This window comes from Myotis yumanensis, unplaced genomic scaffold, assembly GCF_028538775.1.
Source record: "Myotis yumanensis isolate MYYU_CA2020_CCGP unplaced genomic scaffold, mMyoYum1.0.hap1 SCAF_11, whole genome shotgun sequence".
Taxonomy (NCBI): domain Eukaryota; kingdom Metazoa; phylum Chordata; class Mammalia; order Chiroptera; family Vespertilionidae; genus Myotis; species Myotis yumanensis.
Window position 1 is genome coordinate 54,631,411 of NW_027223762.1, and position 22,299 is coordinate 54,653,709.

General features: G+C 56.0%; 1 protein-coding gene and 1 long non-coding RNA gene across 7 annotated transcripts in view; one reads left to right on the forward strand and one right to left on the reverse strand.

The window, feature by feature from the left end:
• Positions 1-22,299, forward strand: part of PAX8 (paired box 8) — a 50,463-nt gene that overhangs the window by 16,506 nt on the left and 11,658 nt on the right. The window contains exons 3-9 of one of the 6 annotated variants that reach the window (XM_070429663.1): positions 10,255-10,420; positions 12,350-12,550; positions 13,635-13,723; positions 13,958-14,083; positions 14,357-14,532; positions 18,875-18,995; positions 19,385-19,591. In XM_070429663.1, the coding sequence (XP_070285764.1) occupies positions 10,255-10,420; positions 12,350-12,550; positions 13,635-13,723; positions 13,958-14,083; positions 14,357-14,532; positions 18,875-18,995; positions 19,385-19,591 (1,086 nt within the window). The remainder of the gene's footprint in view (positions 1-10,254; positions 10,421-12,349; positions 12,551-13,634; positions 13,724-13,957; positions 14,084-14,356; positions 14,533-18,874; positions 18,996-19,384; positions 19,592-22,299) is intronic. The other 5 variants (XM_070429664.1, XM_070429665.1, XM_070429666.1 and 2 more) reach the window with 5 other exon arrangements.
• LOC139020082 (uncharacterized) lies at positions 1,745-15,527 on the reverse strand. The gene is made up of 3 exons (XR_011473188.1): positions 15,153-15,527; positions 4,075-4,182; positions 1,745-3,403 (listed from the first exon to the last, which is right to left on the reverse strand). It is a non-coding gene; the product is annotated as an uncharacterized lncRNA (long non-coding RNA).

A 22,299-nucleotide genomic window follows, 5' to 3' on the forward strand; every position in this document is an offset into this window, starting at 1 on the left:
GAGGTCCTGTTCTGATGTCCTGGGGGCTAGGATTTCAACACAGGAGATTTGGGGGACACAGTTCGACCTACAGAAGTCAGAGCGTTGCATGTTCTTGGTCTGGCTCCGCCCACCACCCAGCCCTGCGCCAGACTCAGAGGGCGGGGTTGGGTCTGAGTGACACCAGCTACAGAAGCCCCGGTTTGGAACTGACAGAGAGAGGAGAAGCGGACACCCGTTCTCTGGAGCCTTTCCTGCTGCGCCCACCCCAGGGCTCCCACAGAGGAACCCAGGATGCATAGAGGGGAGCCTCATGTCTGGGTTTACCACCGAAGACATAAAAATGGCAAGCAAACAAGTTGATATGTGGGCCAGAAAACTCAGGGCATGCTGCGGTCTCGAACCCATCCTGCCTCCCCCCTCCCCCCCACATTCTTCCTTCACTCTCTGCCCAGGTGCCCCGTGGAGAGGGCACCAGGGACCCAAAGGGCGCCCGGGATGTGGCATGAACAGGGACTTAGGTCAGAGAGCGTGAGTGCTGCCCTGGCTCTGCCATGATGTGACCTGTGACATTAGAAGGGCCGTCTGCCTCCCTGGCTTGGACGCCCCCAAATGTGCCCACCCCGCTGATGTGTGTCTGCCTCCGAATCGTGCTAACCAGAGTGGCTCACACGCCGCCCACGGGCCCACTGTGTGCTGCTCTCCCTCGTCTCCTACGGCCACTCCTGTCAGTGTCTGTGGAGAAATTGCCCGAGATCCCCCCATCAGAGCTCTCTGCACCCGCTCTGTGCCAGCCTGAAGGCCATCCTGGTGCTGCAGATGTTAGGACGGGAGGACAGTCACGGTCATGTGCCCCTGTAAGCCAAATGTGGAAACTGATGCACAGACAGGGGTAGTCAGTGTGGGCAGACCCTGCCTCCTCGTTCTCAACCCCAGTTTCCTCTCCTGGGACCACAAGCCGAGGCTGTCTGTTCCCCTGCCCCTCCGGTTTCCTCAGGCGTGGCGAGTGGCCGTAGAGAGCATAATCCACTTTGCTGCGGCTCTGGCATTCCGTCGACAGGTGTGGAAAGCACAGATATGCAGTTTTGTCACAGATTTTGCTCAGTATGTCAGGCTTGAAACAGCGGTTCTTCTTCATTTGTCCCTTGTGGTTCCACTCCTAGGACAGCCCGCCCCACCCCTGTCCTAGGGCTCTGCACCCCACATGGACACACACACTCACAGACATTCACACGCACACAGATAGGCACACTCACACACAGATACACACAAACACAGAGATAGATACACAAACTCATAGATACACATGAAAATAGATATACACAGACACATACACACACAGACATACACATACACACACAGACATTCACATGCACAGACACATACTCAGACACACACAGACACGCACAGATACACACAGATACCCAGACACATGCACTCACAGACACACACCGAACTCACAGACACACAGAAATACTCAGACACGCACAGGTAGATATACACACACTCATAGACACACACAGGCACACACTGGTAGATAAACAGACACACATACTCACAGACACACACACACACACAGAGACACATAGAGACATAGAGACACACACTCACAGACATGTGCACACAGGCACAGACAGAAAGTCACACACTCATGCACATTGCAGTTACCCCAGGTTGTGGAAACACTGCAGGAGAGGGCGTGTGAGTGGATCAGACACTCAGGTTCTACAACACATCAGGTTTATTAACAAGTATGTTTCTCAAGGACTGTGTCTTCTGCTCAGAGCCACCGGCCCCCACCCCGTACAGCCTGGAATATTAGTAGACACAGAGTGTGTGCTCACTGAATTGAAATCTAATGAACTGAAAATTGTTTTAATGTTTTTTTAGGAAACAGTGTTACTATCTACAGGCCCCTGACCCCAGAGGCAGGGGGTTTGCAGGCTCCTGGCCCCCAGTGCATTTGCAGCGGGGCTGGCCCACCTGCCTCGCGCACATCTCCGCTCTCACGAATGCAGAGCCCCGGCTTCTGTGCTGGGAACATGCAGGCCAGGGTGCAGGGTGCAGAGTAGCCCCCCAAAGCCACATCCAGAGGGGACACCTGCCCTCTTCAGGAAGGGGAGGGAGTGTGTCTTCCGTTTGGGAAACAGGAGAAATGGTGTCTAATCTTAGTCAGAGGGGGGCAGTGCCCATCTCCGCTGGGCCTACTGACACAATGCCCAGGACCTGAACAAGCTGGCCGGGCCTCCGGGAGCCTTTGGGATAGCGTCCAGTGGGGACCTACTCCAGGGACCCTTGACCTCGGTGACCTCAGGGCTCAGAGCGGCCCATGTGTATCCCATGGGCCTCGAGCTGCCCAGCCCTGGGTTCACCAGGCATCGCACAAGCAGGGCCTCTCCCCCAGTCACTTTATTCTAGGGAGCTTACGGGTCTATTGCCATTTGCAGCAGCTCCATCCCCAGAAATCTACTTGGCATGGGGCATCCTGAGAGGGAGGTGACAGGGTTAATCTAAGGGCTGAAGGAGGCAGGAAAGGCCTTGAAACCATGTAGTGAAGCCAACCAGATTAATAGAGGAAGAGAGAGGGGGGTAGACCATTAGGAAGACAAAGAGAAAATCATGCTGGAGCAATAGAAAGGGAAATCTAATATCAACTAGGGAAAAATAAATGGAGATTAGGGCAAACAAATTAGCTTTAATGGGTTCGATGCTAATACAAGAATAACAGCGAGCTGCAAATGCCTTTGAGGGGAAGATGGGATAAGGAACCTGGGCAGTCATGCAGGCAATGAAGACGATGCAGGGAGGGGGACAGGCCAAAGGAGCCCTGGCAGAGAGGAGGGAAATCTCGGAGTGAGAGGGTGGGAGACATGGTGGTGGGGTGCCCTGTTTGACCAGATAGGACTGGGGCAGGGAAGGGGCTGGGAGGGGATGAGGAGGGGGAGGAGCGGGGTCAGCAGGGGTGGAAATAAAAGCAAAGCAACTGGAGAAGACTGAGGGCAGAGGAATAAAACCCAGAGCATAAGCTGTGTGTGGGGGCTGGGGGCCGTGGAGGGACATAAAGAGTGGAGGGACATATACAGACATGGAATAGGGGGAGAAATAGAACAGAACCAGGTCTGTTCTCTGACTAAAGAAAATCGTAAAAAGGGAAAATTAGGCCCCACAAAATGAAAACATGGCGGGGATTTTGCGGTGGGTTTTGGAAAGCACTGCGCTTGGTGGTGACAGGAAGCCACATGTGCTCTAGAGGGGCCGGCTGTCCTGGACTAGCCAGAGCCCCGGGACCCTGTGGGGGCAGCCTGGCCTCAGCCACCGTCTGCTCTGCCCCTTTGTCGTGAAGCAGCCTTCGGTGGGTTATGGACCATCTCTGCTTCTCATCTCCTCATCCGCAAAGTGGAATAATGTGCTGCCTCTTGAAGGGCTGTTGTGCGAAGTAGAGGGAAAGATGCGTTTATTGTGCTCACCGGGCTCCAGAGTCCGCTCCTCCCGCCACCTGGCTACAGGTGTTACCGCTAAGCACTGACTCATGGGGAAGGGGGCTGAATACTGACAATCGCCTCACTCCTTCCTCCTTTCCCTCTTTCCTCTTCTTTTAAGTCCAAGGCTGGTAAAAGGCCAGCAGAGTTTGGTTATTTCCCAGCTAGAGGCTAATCCAGGGAGCGTCTCTGTGCACCTGTGTCTGCCTGCCTCTGCCCCCCACCAGCTCTCTCTCCTGCTGGGGAAGGACAGTGCTAACCTCCCACCCTCTGGGTGGATCTAAGGAAGAGCAGCCAAGGAGCCTGACTTCTTATCCTATTGTTCCCAGGGCCAGGGGGGTGGGGGAACCTCCAATAGGCCAGGACTGCAGAGTGTGGGTGGGTGTGAGCCAGAGCTGGTCTTCCAGTCTCCTCCCACAGAGGGAGGCCAGACTGCAGCTTAGGCCCGATCCCTGGAGCTGTCAGTTGGACATCCCCTGAGGGCTCCTGGACTGCGAGAGGGTGCAGGCCAGGCTGAGGGAACCCCTGCCGCCCCAAGTGCATAAATTTTCATGCACCAGGCTTCTAGTTAAAAAGAATAAAAGAAAGGACCAGATCAAAAAGCAGACGTAGTTACCTGTAGGTGGTAGCTTCCTGAACTGCTTCAGGTCTGAGTGTGAATCAATCAGCAGGAGGTAAGGACGGGACACTCCGGCAGAGGACAGCATAGACAAGGAACGGGAGGCTTCCGATGCCATGGAAGAAGAGCAGCGAGTCAGCTCTGGCTAGGGCATCAGATTCAAGTCCCAGACAGGTAGGAAACGAGGTAAGCCAGGGTCCCTCCTTGGACACAGTCCTCCAGATTCATAGCCTAGACTTCACCATGCAGGTGATGGAGCCGTGCCCCACAAGTTTTCTTAAACGTGGGAGTGACATGGTCAGGCCTGGGTTTTAGATTCCCGCTCCCCAGCTAAGGGTCGCATGTGCAAGGCTGGGCGCAGAGACCAGTGAGTCCAGGTGGCTGCGTAACCCTACTCACCTTTGTCCCACATCACTTCGATTTCTTTGGTCACCTGGAACATACCCCATGCCTTGCCCTCCCCCATCATCCTTTCACACTGCACTCTGCCGTGTCCTTCTTAGCCCCTCTCCAGGCAATAGTTGTACATTTACTTGTGTGTTTCACGATTCCTACCCTAGAAGCTTCCGGAGGCAGGATCAGCTCCATGTCCTCGGTTCTAGTAAAGAGCGTGGCACGTGGTAGATGTGCAGTTAACATGTGTCTAGTGGATAAGCAAACGCGTGCTGCTGGGCACGGCTGGACAGCACCGGTTAGGTAACTGGGACGTGAAAGTGCCATGGTTTGGTGAGTACTCCGCATGGGGAGGACGGAGGCTAGAGGCAGTGAATTCATGTGGCAGATACTTACTGAACACCTAACATCATTTAATGATGAACAAAGCAGACGTGGTCCTGCCCTCATGGAGCTTTCAGTGTGGTGGGAGAAGAGGTACTCATACTGTGATCATGCAAATACACATAAAGTTAGAATGCGAATGATGCCACTCAAGAAAGGCAGTGGGCATGCTGAGAACATCTCTGTTCAGAAGCCTCAGCGGGAAGTGGCTGCTGTCTCCTCTCAGTCCACTTCGGAGAAGGACAAGCACAGGGACACCGAGGACCACATGGCCAGCGGGGGGTGAAGCCGGATGCAGATGCTGCTCCCAGCATCCCAGCCCCTGTGTCCTGGTCCATCCTGGGCCTGTGTGCCCTGGTAGCCCAACACCTCGCAGATACGGGAGTGACCCAGGGTGCGGACTCGGGACGGAAGGTGGAACAAGAGGTTGGAACACTGGGTGTGTTCCAGAAAGGCACCATGCCAAGGGGAGCAGCTGGCAGGCCACAGTGGGAGAGTGCAGCCTGCAAGTGAGTGTGCTGGAGAGACCACCACCACCACCAGGCTAAGACTCCAGAGCCCGGTCAGATTGACACAACCACGCCCTTGTGGAAGGGTGTGGGCCCAGCATGGTTTAAAGAACACCCCCGCCCGGCCGGTGTGGCTCGGTGGTTGAGCATCAACCCATGTGCCAAGAGGTTGCCGGTTCGTTCCTTAGTCAGGGCCCATGCCCCGGTTGTGGGCTCGATCCCCAGTGGGCGGTGTGCAGGAGGCAGCCGATCGATGTTTCTCTCTCATCATTGATATTTCTATCTCTCTCCCTCTCCCTTCCTCTCTGTCTAAAATAAAGAAAAACATATTTTTAAAAAATAATAAGAAATAAAGAACATCACACCTCCCATTATAGCCCTGTCAAGCCTCAAACTCTCACCAGAAAGCTCTTTGGGGGCCAAAGCAAAAACCCCAAGGCAGTTAAACGGAAATTGCCACAGAACAAGATATTGCACCATTGTCATTGCAGGACTAGGCAGAGGTGAGAGAAACCAGCAGGTACAAGAGGAAAGTAACTGAGTCTGGAACTCAGGGGCCCAGGGTGGAGAATCGACTCAACAACCATCCCAGCACCCCTCACACCTGCGAAGCATTTGCCTATCACATGTATTTTACTGGAGTATTCGTTGAACTTTTGTGAGAGGTGCTAGGTATGTAAGAGGAGGCACATAAAGCAATGCCACAGGCACGGTGCAGTCATTGCCGTGACAGGGACATGTGCGAAGAACTGTGGGGTCCCGGAAACCATCCCCACATCCTCAGAGCTTGGGTGTTGGTGACTGTATGTGAATTTGGGGCAATGAGCCTCTCTGGTCCTTCTACCATCCCTAGTCCTCAGAGCCTGTAAGGGGTGAGGAAATTATCAAAGAAAGTCCCAAGGCGTACTCCTTAATCTCCAAATTGGTGGTTACAGAAGAGATGTGAACTACAGCATAAAGAATATAGTCAGTAATATTGTAATAACTATGCATGGGGCCAAGTGGGTACTTAAAATATCGGGGGCCACTGTGTAGGGTACTATGCTGTACACCTGAAACTAATGCAGAATAATGTTGAATGTAAATGGTCATTGAAAATTTTTTTAAAAAGATAAAATGATGGAACAGGCTGTCGAATCTCAGAGGGAAGGCAGGGGTGAGTAGGTGGGTGGGTGGGTGGGAAGAGATTAACCAAAGAACTTGCATGATTATATGCGTAACCCATAGACACAGACAATAGTGGGGTGAAGGACTAGGGGGGTAGGGGAGACTAAAAGGGGTCAACGGGGAAAAGGGGGACATCTGTAATACTTTCAACAATAAAGATGAAAAAAGAAAGAAAAATAGAAAAAGAACAAAGTCCTAAGACCCGCCCAGATGGTCACTTTTCCAAAGTTTACATTTCTGAGCAGCAAGCTTCCCCCAGGGCTTTGCAGACTTGCAAATGCTCTCGCTTGTAAAATAAACCCTCTCTGGCCCCGGAAAGTTAGCACCCAGAACCTGCTGTGTCCGGCCAGGCATCTCGTCTTCCTCCTCCACACCCGCCATTCTGCACCCACGACCCTCCGGACCATGCAAAGGGCCTTTGTTTAGGAAGCTCTAGGCCTCTCCCTGGTCCACACCTTCCTTCCTCCGGGTCCAATCAGGGGCTCCCACTCGTTTCTGGCTTCCAGCCTCAAAGTCCTCCTGTCCACAGCCACTTGGAAAGGTGGTCACCGCAGTGAGTGTCCGGCCCTCCGTGCAGGAAGGCTGCACCCACCTCTGGGCATTTGCTGTGACTCACTCCCCCACACCGGACACAGGAAGGACAAAAGTCCTTCCATTACAGGGACTCAGCTCCAAACCTCAAACCAGAGGGGCCATCTCCAGGCCCTCCTTCCTCCCGTCCCACAGTTGCCACAAGCCTTTCATGTCTTGAGAGCCCCAAGACCTTGTGCGTGGACTTTTTTCCCATGGAAACCTCTTCACCTGGTGACCTCCTGGTTATCCCCCCTTACAGCTCCCTTCCCACCACTTATGGGCCCCCTAGCATCTGGACTTGCCTCTCTCAAAACACTTCTTCCTGAACAACTGCATCCCCTCCCCCCCTCAAAGGTTTGAGGTCTTCAACGGTCTGGTTTCTCATCTTGCTCAAGGTGGTACCCCCAGGGCTTTGTACCTGACTCATGGTGGGCACTCGGCATATATGTGTTCAGAAAAAAATAAATGAAAACTGTAATAGACAAACAATAGGAAATATGATCCTAGAATAAGGTGGGGTGGGGTGGGGTAGGAGGTACACAAGTAGTTAGTTATTCTCTTATATTGTCTTTACCAGCCATTGCCCAGTGGCTCTCAACACGTGGGCCCAGGCCAGCAAGCACACCGCTCCTGGGAACTTGTTGAAACTCAGGTTTTTGGTTCCGTCCCTGACCTGCTGATGCAGAAATTCGGGGCCCTGAGCTCAGAAGCATGTGTGTTTTTTTGTGTGTTTTTGTTTTTTGTTTTTGTTTTCTCTCTCTCTCTCTCTCTCTCTTTTTCTTTTCATTTTTTAGGAGCCTGTGTTTTAACAAACCCCCAAAGTGATTCTGATGCACCTCAAGTTTGAGGATCACTGCCCCAGTCTTAGGGCCACACTTGGGCCAGAACATGTACATATTAAAAATCAGAAAAACTTGACACTTAAAATCAAGATTTTCAACTAGCCAAACACTCCTCTACTCTCGCTCCCCCCGCCCCCATCTTCTTACAGTAGCTGTTACAGGTCAGCAGTGGACGCAGTAAGAGGTGCTTTTTAGCTCCGTTCGATGGATGAAAACACTAAGGTTGGAACAAAACCCAACTTTCTCAAATGATAGAATTAAAGCAGGCAAAGTCAGTGCAGGAACCTGACCCAACGCTCCGCGTAGCAACACACAGCCACTCAGAAGCCAGTACAATAAAATAAAGCCCCAGGGAATTCAGAATTCGGAGGCTGAACTCATGTTCCCCTTCGCAGCCATACTGGCTGATCTAGTGTCGAACCTTCAGGAGGGTCCTGGGGCCCTCGGGCCTCCAAGGTCAGCCCTTCAGGACGACTGAGGACAATCACCCACACAGCTTCGGTGGGAAAACAGGGTAGATTTTTTTTTTCAGTCCAAGTTCCCAATTCGTGCCACCCCAAAATGGCGTTTGGTGTTTTAAATCTGCCTGCCCAGGGACGAACAACCTCACCCACAGGAAGCCTCGCTGCCAGATACAGAGGTCGTGGTGCCAACGTCTAAGCCTGGGGGGGGTGACCTGGAGCCCAAGTTCTGGAAAATGGGGACACAGCTGGACCCCCAAGGGCTTGCCTGGGTTTGAGTGGCTGTCTGGCGCCCCCTGGTGTTCAGTGTCTGGACCTCAAAGAGCCGAAAGGCAGCCAGGAGGGAATGAGGGTCAAATGGCTGCAGCCATTCTGCTGGGAAGGGCTGTGGCCCATGAGGAGCCAATGGAATGGGCCCAGGAGTGGGCACAGGCCACCCCCCCCCCGCCTTCTGGTGGCCCTGATGCCCTGCCGGCTTCTTCCCAGCCCTGGTGGAAAGCACTTGAGGGACAGGCTGCCGAGAACCGGAAGGTGGGAAGTTGTGCCCAAGCTCACCAGGAAGATGGGTCACTGTGTCCCTCCGGCGGGCATTTGGCCAGCGGGCTTTTCCTCCTGACTTAGTGCCCTGGCCTGAGGCTTTTGGTCATCTTCTTCTTGTTCTTTTTAAAAGAGAAATTGACGGTCGTGCTGAAGACAGCTTGGGCCCCAAGGAGACACAGCAGTTCTGAATGTGCTAAGTCAGTGGGCAGTAACGGGCACGATGTGCCCGGCAGAGGCACTTCCCACCTCGGCCATAAATAGTCCTTAATGGGCTCATGCAGAAGCCTGGCTCTGCCTGCCTGGTCCCCCAACAACCCCCCCCCCACCCCCACCCCACCCGCCCGGCTCCACCATTACAGCTGGTCAGCACACCCCGCCCCATGAGAAAAGATGCCTCACACCCAGGCCGTGGCCCCACAGCACCAGACTCAGGGCCAATGCCCAGCTTTTGGGGTTGGTTCTGGGCCGTGGAACGAAGCAGGGCCCACGCAGGACGCAGCACGGAACCTTACCCTGGGTCGTGTCTTGACTCCCTCTCCTAGAGGCTGAGTCACATGAGTCCTGTGAGTCAAGCCACTAGCACTCCCCAAGCCCCAGTGTCCTCATCAGAAGAAGGGAGCTCTCGGCCCTGAAATTAGCCCGACCAGCTCTAGGCAGCTGATCAGTCTAAGGCAGTGGTTCTCAACTGTGGGTCGTGACCCCTTTGGTGGTCGAACGACCCTTTCACAGAGGTCGCCTAAGACCATCCTGCATATCAGATATTTATATTACGATTCATAACAGTAGCAACATTACAGTGATGAAGTAGCAACGAAAGTAATTTTATGGTTGGGTCACAACATGAGGAACTGTATTTAAAGGGCCAGAAGGTTGAGAACCACTGGAAGGACAAGTCCCTTCGCACCTATCAGCTTTGCCTGGCATTCCACCACCCAGAATGGCTTTCTCCTTCCTCTCTTTGCATCTCCACTCACAGCTTATCTTCTCCAGGAGCCCTTCTCGGTGCCCTGAGCCTGAGGTTGGTCCCCTCCAGGGTCCATACCTCCTGCATGTCCCTGGCCCCAGCAGTGGTCGTGAGGAATGTTGACGGGCTGTGGGCAGTCTTGGCCGCACTTTAATAAACCTGGCGAGGCAAGAGCAGAGGCCACATCTGCCTCATTCCCCCCTGGCATCCCCAGGGCCTGGTACAGTGCCCGCCACGTAGTGGGCACGCAGTCCATGTGTGTTTGAACCGGTGGGGAGGCTCTGAGTGAACCGGCTGCCGCCCAGCCCTGACCACTGTGTTGGGACTATTTCTTGTCTTCCCAGGCCACGGAGGCCTGAACCAGCTGGGCGGGGCCTTCGTGAACGGCAGACCCCTGCCCGAAGTGGTGCGTCAGCGCATCGTGGACCTGGCCCACCAGGGCGTGAGGCCCTGTGACATCTCCCGCCAGCTTCGCGTCAGCCATGGTTGTGTCAGCAAGATTCTTGGCAGGTAAGCACGAAATTCACCACCCACCACCCTCCGGCAGGGCGGCCTCTGCACCCGCCAGGCTCACAGCCCCTCCCTCCCAGGGACCAGGGCTCCCCGCTCCCCAGCGGCTGCTCCCGCCCTTCTGTCCTTCCTTCTTTATCCGTTTCTCCCGTCTTTGGTGTCTGCCTCCTCCATTTCTCCTTGGTGTGTCTCATTTCCCAAAGGCTTCTCACTCCTACAGCAGGAGACTCTTCCCCAAAGGGCCTTGCCCGCTGAGACCCAGGGAGATGGAGCCGCTAGGGAAGGGGCACACCCTCAGATGTGGCTTCCAAGGTCAAACCCCTGGGCCTCACCCTCTCAGGCAGCCAGGCCTGGATACTGTGAGCTTTATGTGATGACCAGGTGACCTGCCTGGGGAACTTTAATTTAAAAAATAGTCAAGTTCTAGGCCCAGCCCACACACTCTGGTGTCGGGTGAATTTCCCGCCAAAATATAAGCTGGCGCGGGCAATTATTTAGGTTTCCCGCGCAAAATCAGAGTTAGTTTAAAATGCCTATATCTTTTGAAGTATGGGTTCGATTGAAATGGGTATGAAACGGTTCGCATACGCAGGTAGGTATCTTTGAAACAAATATTTGGTAATACGCAGTTACAATCGGCCCGAATTTACACGTTTCCCGCACTCCACCGCAAATCTATATGAACCGAGTTAAGACGGCTCCCGCCGAGTACGCGCAATTCACGCGAGCCGACTTAACTCGTTTCCCGCAACCCATTAAGGCAGAATGTTAGGGGCAGGGCCCAGGTTTGGCATTATTCCGGGCCCTCGCATGATTCTAAAGCCAGACTTGAAATCACTGCCCAGGGGTTCAGGAGAAGCCAGAACAGCAAAGCTGTGCATCCAGGCTGACTGCCTGGAGGGCCACTCCTCTCCAAGTGCAGAGGCAGAGGGTGGGGAGCTTCCCATCAGCGGGGAGTTGTCTCCCTTCCTGACCCACAAGTGGACTCAAGGGGAAGCTCTTGTTTAGAGGCAAAGGACCCGTCATCAAACGGTGGGAAGCTCTGGCCTCCCGGCTGACGTCGTCAGGGGAGAGTGTGGCCCCTTCAGGGTCAGGAGAGGGGACCCCAGGATGGGCCAAGCACCCCGGAGAGGAGGTGGTCCCTGGATGGTGGCAACAGACAGAGTTTAAAGGGCAGATGTCATTTCATGGCAGAAGAGACCAGAGAATTTCCAGAACAAGGAGGAGGTGGTATCCTGATGTAGGTCATTGACCTGCGAATGCAGCTGGTTGAGGGTGAAGGGAGAGGACGAGAGGGGCGCAGGCTCAGTGTAAAGAGGGGACATGGCCAGACACCCAGGCAAGGCTGGGATTCTAGAGATGGTGAGGAGGGGCTTCTACCTGAACCCTGAAACCTGGTAGAAAACAGTTCCCAAAGGAGGGTGGGGGTGGGGGGGATGGGGAGCAAAGGTGAACCAGCGGATGGGGCAGAGGGCTCAGTGACCCAGCTGGCCTCCTGGGGAGGGTGAAACCAGGGTCGCCAGGGAGAAGAGTGAGTCATGCTGCAGCCAACAGAACCGGACAAGGACGCATCACTGTGAGCTGTGACTCACAGGGAACCTACTGGAGCCCACATTCCTGTTCTTAGAAAGGAATCTGTAGGCCCCCAGAGTGGCCCGGCAGGTACTCATACCAGCCAGAGGGAAAGGCAAGAGACGAGCCAGGGGTCTAGGGGTCCGGGGGTGAGGTCCTCAGCAGAGTGGCCAGGCGGCAGCACAAACCTGCCCATGCGGGGAAACCACTGGAGGGCCCAGCATTTGAGGCCAGCCTTGGGGGCACATGCGACGCTGGGCCCCTTCCCAGAAGCCTCAGGGGGACAAGGGTCTCTGGTTAAGTCCACGCCCAGAGACTCACCTGCCGACGGGGTAATCTTTGGGTTGTCTATTGGAGTAGGTACTACGAGACTGGCAGCATCCGGCCTGGGGTGATAGGTGGCTCCAAGCCCAAGGTGGCTACCCCCAAGGTGGTGGAGAAGATCGGGGACTACAAGCGACAGAACCCCACCATGTTTGCCTGGGAGATCCGAGATCGGCTCCTGGCTGAGGGCGTCTGTGACAACGACACTGTGCCCAGTGTCAGCTCCATCAACAGGTGAGCGGCCGGCAGCAGCCAAGGGTCTCGGGGGTCATGGGAGAGACCTGAGGAAGGCCCTGGCTCACGGAGCAGAGCTGGGAAGGGCCTGGAGTCAGGCAGGAAGCCCCAGGCACAGGGCTGGCATCTCACCTCCTCACCTCCTCGGCCACAGGCATCCCCACTCCCTTCCTGGCTGTCCTTCCTGGCTGTCCTTCCTTACACACCATCATTTTTCATTGAATAAGACAATCTCCTTCTTGAATTGATCCTTTCTTAAGCCACAAGAACCCTAACTTGGCCCTCATTCAGATAATCACTCATTTGTTTAGCCATTCAGTTAGTTATTCACTCACTACCTTAATCAATCATTGGCTCACTCACTCATTGATTCATTCATACACACATAATTCATTGTTATGTGCTAGGCCCTGGGAGCACAAAGTCCTTGTCCTGGTAGGGCTTATAGTCTAGTGGGAAGACACACTATTCAAGCACCCACAGGAACAATTGTAAAAGTGCAGCTCTAAAGGGGGTATGTGAGCTATCGCGGGGGTGACTTGGTTTAGGAAGGTTATGAGATGCCTCTGAGTAAGAAGCAATGAACAGAGTTAACTAGCTTAGAAATGGAGTGAGAAGAGCTCTGAGACAGCACATGCAAAGGCCCTGTGGCTAGCAGGATCTTATACAAGAAGCTGGAAGAAAGCCAGTAGATAGGAGGGGAACAGGAAGCAGGCTGAGGAGGAGCTGTCAGCAAAGGGTACCCTTGAGAGGGTAGGGGCCAGGCTACGTGTTCTTGCCTCTGACCCTTGAGCAATGAGGAGCCCTTGGCAGTTTTAAGCAACAGGTGGACTTGCATTTCAGAAAGTCTGGCCTGCCTGCAATAGGGAGGAGAGACTAGAAAGGTCAAGAGCAGATGGGTGGCCAGGGAACACTGGGAAGGACCAAGTGTGAGGAGTACGGTCGTGGGTTCGATGTGGACAGGTTGTGTGTGAGGTGCTTTTAAGTCACCAAGTGGGATTTCAGAAAGGCAACTGGACCTGGGGCAGCCGCCGGTCATGTTTCCTCCTCTTCTCTCTACCCTTCTTGCTTCCCTTCCTTACAGAATCATCCGGACCAAAGTGCAGCAACCATTCAATCTCCCCATGGACAGCTGCGTGGCCACCAAGTCCCTGAGCCCAGGACACACGCTGAGTGAGTGTGGAGGGGCCGCAGGCACACTCCCCTGCACACAGGTGCCCATCTGCATACACACGGCTCACACCCCCCGTGTGGACTCGGCCCTTCCAGGGGACAAAGCCTGGTGGGCTCCCGGGAACCAGCCAGGAGCTATTTAGGAAGCACAGCATGAGGCCTGACTCCGTGGTGGGGCAGGGGCGCTCAGGGGTGTCCCTCCCCCATCCTGACCCTGTCCCTCTCGTGCTGTAGTCCCCAGCTCGGCTGTGACGCCCCCGGAGTCACCCCAGTCCGACTCTCTGGGCTCCACCTACTCCATCAATGGGCTTCTGGGGATCGCCCAGCCCGGCAGCGACAGCAAGAGGAAGATGGATGACAGTGAGTGCGGGGGTAACGGAGGGCAGGTTGGGTGCAGGAGGGCAGTTTGCTCAGGCTCCGATGGGCCAGAGCCCCCTTGGGCCCAGGAATGTGTTGTTTTGGCAACTATGGGCCTGTAACATATGGCCTGTCTCTGAGCGGCCACAGCCCTGAGGCCCGGAGGCCTGGGACCTGGGTCCTTCCCTCCTCTGCAGCTCAGTCTGCTCCTCCACTCTGGCCTGGGGATGGGTGGATGGGTCCCCTGAGAGCTTTCTTCCTGTCCGGGGACCCCAGGTGACCAGGACAGCTGCCGGCTGAGCATCGACTCCCAGAGCAGCAACAGCGGGCCCCGCAAGCACCTCCGCACGGACGCCTTCAGCCAGCACCACCTCGAGCCCCTTGAGTGCCCCTTCGAGCGGCAGCACTACCCCGAGGCCTACGCCTCCCCTGGCCACACCAAAGGCGAGCAGGTGAGATGGGGAGTGGAGGGGACTGGGTGGGCTGGGGCCCAGCAGGGTGCGTCTCTGCAGACCCGTGATCTGCCTGCAGTCCTGCCACCAGAGCAGCCAGAAGTTGTTTTGATCGCTCGGGGCAGGAGCTTCATGCAGCTCCAAGCCCAAAACACCTGCTGTTTCACCAATGCTGGCACTTCCTCCTCCTCCTCCCAGCCCTCTGGCCTGCTTCCCTCATCCACACTGAGCTCAGCCCTCTCCCAAGGAGCCACAGCCAGGCCGTGCCACCCCCCCTGCCCGCAGTGCCCCCCAGACCACAAGGTCGGGTCCCACAGCTCTAGAGCTACAACCCGAAGCCTTCCCACTGTGACCTCAACCAGCACTTCCAGTCCCACTCCGGCCACTCACGCCTGCACACCCCATGACCCTGTATTACTCACGCCCCCGAGCGTGCACTCTCGTTCACACCTCTCTGCTCTGGCACACCCTGTGCCTCCCTGCGAATGCCTTTCCTCCCACGCCTCTGCCTGGAAAAATACCGCCGGCCATTAGGACTCAGCTCAAGCATCACTTTGCCCATGAGTCCTCCCCTCCCCCAGGTGTGTGTCCTCTCTCCCTCCTGGGCTTCTGCACCTCACCTGCCACTCCTCGTCACTTCTCCCGCGGCGTCACAGCTGTCCAGTGGGCAGAGGTGTAAGGACACAATGGGCAGCCTCTTCGAGCACCTTAGAAAGTCTCCACCCCCGAGCGCGTGCCGTTACAATAGATGCTCAGTAAAGGCGGGTTGGGTGAGGGAGTTGAGAAATGCAGGCGACTGGCTGCAAGCGCTCAGGAAGGAGAGTTTATAGTGAGTGGGCTGGCTTCTGTGAGGGTGGCCGCCACAGCCCAGTCTCCCGGGGCCAGCAACGTGCCACACTCTGACACAGCTGCCAGGCGCTGCCTCTGACTGCTTCTGTCTGTCAACAGCCCACGTCTCCCCCCGACCCAGGCAGTTAGCCAGCTGAGGGGTTTCAGGGTGGTGTCTGCCCCCCGTCTTTGCTCACACTATCAGGGTCTAGGAGTGAAGCAAACGCGATACCTTTAAGATCTGAGCAGGACAACGGTGAGGATGCCACCAATCAGCTGAACCCTTGCCAGTGGCCGTCTGGGCAGCTGGGCCTGTGCCAGCACCTGCAGCTGGGCAGGCAATCTGCGTCAGCGATTTTATCAGCCTGGGCCATGGTTGACACGAGGGGTGCAGAGAAAGCTGGCTGTCAGCAGACCTGGGGACAGGGCTGGGTGCTCATCGAGCCAGCACATGGCTCTGGAGGGAGTGGGGTGGGGTGCAGCAGTGGGAGCTTTCCCTGTTCACAGGAGCCTGGACAGCCCAGCGTGCAAGCACCAGCCACCCCGGAAGAGGGAAAGGGCCCTGTCGCTGAGGCCCTGGGCACCCACTGGGGTGCAGAACCCCCCCCCATTCCTGAGCCCCCCGAGAACCCAGCCTGGTGAGGGGGCCTTTCCCGCCCTTGGTGGCTGCCGGTGCTGCCAGAGAAGCAGCCGTGCTCTCTCACCTGGCACGGTCCCGGCAGCCGATAGAAGCCAGGTCCTCACACCTGGCCTGAGGGTGGGGCAAACACGCTGTCTTTTCTGGAAAAGCAACACGGGGGAGAGTGTTGGGCAGAAGCGTGTTTCAGTGCCAGGCGTAGTTAGGAGTCTCTGCGGCCCTTGTTCCTCCGTATCAAGTGCACGGAAAACCGATCAACAGGAGGGAATAATGGTAGGGTGACAGGGACCGAGAACTCGGCAGCTCCTACTCTCAGATATCGGGAATAACACTGCCTGTGGTAAGTCTGTACAGAGCACGCGCTGTCCCCAGACACTTTCGCTGAGTGCTCCATCGGTGTATGTAACACCTCGATCCTGACCTCAGCCTCAGAGCCTGCTGCCCCTGCCGCACAGGTGACACAAACCAAGGCTCCAAAGGCCAGGACCCAGCAGCTGCCTGGCTGGCGGTGCGGAAGCAGGGCTCGCCACGGTCTAAAGCAGCGGTTCTCAACCTGTGGGTCGCGACCCCTTTGGGGGTTGAACGACCCTTTCACAGGGGTCGCCTAAGACCATCGGAAAACACATATATAATTACATATTGTTTTTGTGATTAATCACTATGCTTTAATTATGTTCAATTTGTAACAATGAAAATACATCCTGCATATCAGATATTTACATGACGATTCATAGCAGGAGCAAAATTACAGTTATGAAGTAGCAACGAAAATAATTTTATGGTTGGGGGTCACCACAACATGAGGAACTGTATTAAAGGGTCGCAGCATTAGGAAGGTTGAGAACCACTGTTCTAAAGCATCTTACCGCTCCGCACTCCCGTTCAAGATCAGGCCCTGTGAGAAACCAGTCATCTCTGGGATATGTAAGCCATCCTGTGCGACAGCACCAAAGTAGCTGGCTAGATAGGTTTGGGATTTTGTTTTTTTGTTTTTTAGTTTGGGTTTTTTTCCACTAAATTTCCTGGATTTTAGAGCAGCTATAGATTTCAATAGGTATTTTGGTATGGAACCAACACATTCAAAGGCATTTTTAAAAAAATATATTTTATTGATTTTTTTACAGAGAGGAAAGGAGAGGGATAGAGAGTTAGAAACATCGATGAGAGAGAAACATCGATCAGCTGCCTCCTGCACACTCCCCACTGGGGATGTGCCCGCAACCAAGGTACATGCCCTTGACTGGAATCAAACCTGGGACCCTTGAGTCTGCAGGCCGACGCTCTATCCACTGAGCCAAACTGGTTAGGGGCATTCAAAGGCGTTTTAAACTTGCCTCACTGTCTCTAGAAATTAGGTATTTTGTTCAGTTTTGCTAAGCTGTGCCGTAAGCATCTCCACCCTCAGAGGCATGGGCCCTTGGAGGCAGGGGACCAGAGCACCACTGAGTCAGTAATTGCTCTGAGGGTAATGGAGCCCTCGTGGCCTCCAGAAGGGCCCAGCACGCACCTGGAAGGTGCTGCGGCTCCTTAGCGCCAGCTCCATGGAAGTCACCGGAAGTGATTGCCTTAGTGGACTGTTATGTAACCAGGAAGTGATTCTTGAGTTCAGTTTTTTTAAGGTTATCTTTTTTTTAATAAAGATTTTTAAATGGGTTTTTTTTAACAGAGAGAGGAAGGGAGAGAGAGAGGAAAAGAGAGGGTAAGAGAGAGAAACATGGATGTGAGAGCAGAACATGGATCAGCTGCCTCCCACACGCTCCCTATTAGGGGTCAAGCCTGCAACCTGGGCGTGTGCCCAGACCTGGAATCGAACCAGCAACCCTTTGGTGCATGGGGCAACACCCAACCAACAGCCACACCAGCCAGAGCTTGAGCTCAGTTTTGCATAGCGTGTTAGTGACCTGTGTGGGGAACAGAGTGCACTGTGTGTGCTGCCTCGTCCTCTGGTGGGAGGGGTCCCAGTGGGGGCAGTGTGTGCAGCCTTGAATTGAACAACCTCTTTCTGGAGGGAGTGCCTTAGGAGATGGCCCTGCTTGTGTAGGTGGAGTCTGGGGAGGGAGTCTGACCTGAGCTCTTAGTAAAAAAAAAATCCCAGGTACTGCTAAAGAGACAGAATTAACCCAAGTGTCACCTTCAGGCTGGACCTGAACATTTCTATTTGCTTGGATGTGGAGAGGAGAAAGGAGATCCACCTGATCTGGTGGGGACCATGGCTGCCCAGTGGCCGCAGGAGAGGGCACCCGGTCAGGGCCGGTGTCCCCAGTGTGGTCCCTGTTTCGTAAGGGCCTCCGAGCTTCAGGCTCTCCACACAGAAAGCAGGCACAGTGTTGTCTGGGGCCCACTTCACAGGGCTGCCAGGGGCGTGGACCCGGATAACAGCGGCAAAGCTCTTGGCAGATGTGAGATGTGGCGATGCTGTTAACCAATCCAGGGCAGCGGCTGGCGGCATGGCACTGCAGCCAGGCCCCTTGGGTTTAATCCTGGCTCCGCCCCGTGTGCGAGAGTGACAGGCTCCCTGACCTTTCGCTCTCGAATTTCCTCTCTGGGAGGAAAAAATGGTCCCACACGGTCCTGTGGGCTGAAGCTCCACCCGCATCTTGTCCTTGGTGGGTTCACCACATCCTGTGAGCAGGCGAGGGAAGGGACCCGCCTGCCTCGGGGAGGTCCTGGGAAGGAGACGCTCCATCCTGTGCCTGCTCACAGGCCAAGAGCCATGGCAGAGGGGGAGCCGGGAGCCTGGGTAAGAGAACAGCAGGGCTGTGCGTCAGGTCAGGAATGAGAAGCCATTAAACACGCTAAGTGGAGTCGAGGAGCAGAGACAGCTGCAGGTAAGGCTTGCCCCAGGGGCCTCTGTGCCGACTCTTCTTTGTTCCCCAGGGCCTCTACCCGCTGCCCCTGCTCAACAGCGCCATGGACGACGGGAAGGCCACCCTGACCCCTTCCAACACACCCTTGGGGCGCAACCTCTCGACTCACCAGACCTACCCCGTGGTGACAGGTAGGATGCCCAGAATCTCCTGAGCCATGTGGCCCTGGCTGCCAGGTTGGGCTGGAGGGCAGGCGAAAGCAGGGCAAAGCTAGCATGAGGAGGAAGGTGTTAGGGCCCTAGACGTGGAGAGGAGAGGGCTCTGCTGGCTGGGCCTCCTGGTGGGTCAGGAGGGTCCTACCCTCTCTGCTCAGCCCCTCCTCTGCCTGCTGCGCACTGTGGAGAGGCGGGCACTCCAGCCCTCTGCACACTGGTGGGGGCACAGCAGAGCAGAGCTGCTCCCGCCTCTCAGCTCCAGGAGCACCAGCCCAGCCACCCCGGGCCTGCACCCCCATCTCATGGCTTGTTGTGCATGCTCCCACCATCATCTCACCCTCTCTCCTTGTCTCCCTCCCCGGCAGATCCTCACTCACCCTTCGCCATAAAGCAGGAAAGCCCCGAGGTGTCCAGTTCTAGCTCCACCCCTTCCTCTTTATCTAGCTCCGCCTTTTTGGACCTGCAGCAAGTCGGCTCTGGGGTCCCCGCGGGAGCCTCGGTCCCACCCTTCAATGCCTTTCCCCACGCTGCCTCAGTGTACGGGCAGCTCGCGGGCCAGGCCCTCCTCTCAGGTATGAAGGGAGGGCCGGGCCTGCAGCCTTCGTGGGGGTGGGAGGGGCCCAGGGCCAGTCCCCTGGTTCCAAGGGGTCCAGTCTCCTCTCTGGTCCTCAGTCCTGTCCACCATCAACCTCTTTCCGAATCCCTCCGCCAACTGTTGGAGGTACCAGTAAGTGGGTCCCCACCCAGCAAAGTCAGGCCACGGGGGGGTGGGCACTCTGGGGGGTGTCTGGAATGGGGTGCTTGGCAGCTTTCCAGAACCTAGCCCCGAGGCCCCGTGGAAGAGCAGGGACTCTAGGCCAGGAACCAGGTGCTCTGCTGAACACTTGGTCTGGGGGAAAAAAAATAAAAAAGAAGGGAAACATAGATAAAGCTCTGAAGGAAAGAAGTCATTGGATTTTGGAGCCAATTTCCAGATCAAATTTCTAAAGACAAAGGACCAGCCACAGTCGGGTCTCCACAGTGGAGCTCCGGTAGTGCGTGCCTCACGGTGTCACCCTCGGAGGACTCACACCCCAGTCTCCTCTCCTCAAAGCCAGAGCACCGGGCCGGGCAGATGGAGCAGTCCTGACACTGAGGGAGGCAGGCCCAGAGCAGGGCCGGTGGGGGCCCTGGATAGGATCGTGGTGCTGGCAGGTGAGGGCTCACCCCTGTGCCCCTGCTCAGACCCCCGCAGGGCAGGGTCTCCCTGGCTGAAGGCCATGGGCGGCCGGCCAGGGCCTGAGGGGCACTGGGAGAGCGAGGTAGTGGGCTTGGGCAGAGGAGGCCTGAGGTGGAGTGAAGATGGCAGGTCCCGTAACAGCACTCAGGCACCGAAGGGCGGCCGCAGCCAAGGGCTGTTCTAGGTGTGGCCCAGGCACTGAACCAGAGCGCATGGGGGAGCAGACGGGGGCAGCCCCTCTGACCAGTGGTTTCCAAACATGCCGGGGCCTCGCAACTCTGGAAATGAAAGCTTCTTTGGAAGTCAGGTCCCAGCCAGACCACTGCGGAGTGGCCCTGCTTGCAGCCCGGCTCTGCCCGAGCGCCCTTGGACTTGGGAACCACTGCTAGCGAAGAGAAGAGCGGGCCTTCGCCTCCGAGGGAGCCGTGGTCTCCACCCTCCCTTCTAAGGACTCTCCCCTCTGCGTGGGGAACAGGGAGTTTCCCCAGCACCTCTGAGGAGGGAGGTCATCTCAGAGGAGGTGGGCACAGAGGTGAAGGGTTAATAAAGGAAGCCAGTGTGTGGGAAGCAAGGGAGAAAATGTTGACTCAGACTTCAGAATTTCAAAAGAGGGTGAAGTCAGAGGAGATGGATCATTTGTTTTGACCAAAGTGATGAAAGGAGAGAAATCGTGAGCTGGGTAGGATGATGTCAGCCGGAGAAAATGGGGTGGGAGGGAGGAGAGAGGGGGAGGAGATGATTCTGCCTTCCCAGCCTGCCCCTCTCATGTGAACAGTGAGGCAGGTGAGGGATGAGGGTGTGGACGAGGCCATGAGGAGGGGGAGCAGGGCCCGCAAGCGAGGGAAGGACAGATGTCTCAGAGCACAGCGGGTGTCGGTGCAGAGTGGAGCTGGTCAGCCCAGGGAAACTCCTTGCCCCAAAGCCCCACACTTTCTCCTCTCCCTGTCACCCTGTTGGGGCTTTAAGCACCCCTGTCAACACACAATCAGATCAGAGACCTTCCAACTCCTTTCAGCTCTCAGTTTAGTGCTCCCAGACCAGCTGTGGGACATGCACCCTGGGGTGGAGCAGCTGATGGCAGTGACCTGGGTCCATTCAGGCAGCCCATGCACATCTTTGATGTGTCCTTCAGGCTGGTGGCCCCGGGCCAGGGCCAGGTGGTGCTGGGGTGCAGGGAGTGATCCCCGGGAAGGCTGATGGCTGACTGAAGGGCCCAGCCCACCCATCCGGGAGTTTGGAGAAGAGCAGGAGGTGCCCGAGCTCAAAGGACTGGGTCCAGGCAGGCTGTCAAGAGTGGGAAGCTTACAGAGTTGGGCCAGGCCTGTGACCTGGGCACAAGGCCTTTGATGGCTGGTGTCCACGCCGGACCCCGGGTGTTGGAGCTCCTGAGAGAATGTCCACATGTGGCCCCTGGTCCAGATCAGATCTAAACATCTGCCATGTGGCTGAACCATGGTGAACAGACCAGGAGGCCATGCAGAGAGAGGAAGGGTGGGAGGTCAGCAGAAGGATCTTGAGGGTGGGAGACTAGAAACCTATTCAAGGGAAGAAGAGGTGAATTTGAAAGGAAGGAAAGGAGGCAGGACCGAGGGGCCAGGAGGGAGGCTCAGCCCCACCTACATGGGCCCTCCCCCTCTGAGGCTCCCGAGGACCCCTGCTGCCTCCTGCAGCCTTTGCCTGCTTCACAGTCTCCCCAGGTTCCTCCCTACCCAGCCCAGAGGCTCTTGCTGTCCTTCTGGCTCTCAGCTTCTCCCTAAACCAGCCAAGGACAAAGACAAAGCAGCACCAGGGCTCGGGGGACGTAGGATTGCCCCTTACTCCCCCAGTGCCCTCAGGTGCCCCAGCTCGGGTCCCGGCACTCTCACCAGGACCAATGTGGAGGCGCCTGGTCCTGGCTGCTCCAGGACTCACTACAGCTCCGCTGGTCAGAAGGCTCTGAGTTTGGTTTTATCATCAAAGAGTCCATTACCTGCCTCCATCCTTTTGTACAAAATTATATTTAGTCCTGCCAGAGAGATTTCTGGATCGCCATAAATTCTCCTTGCTATCAGAACAAGATAA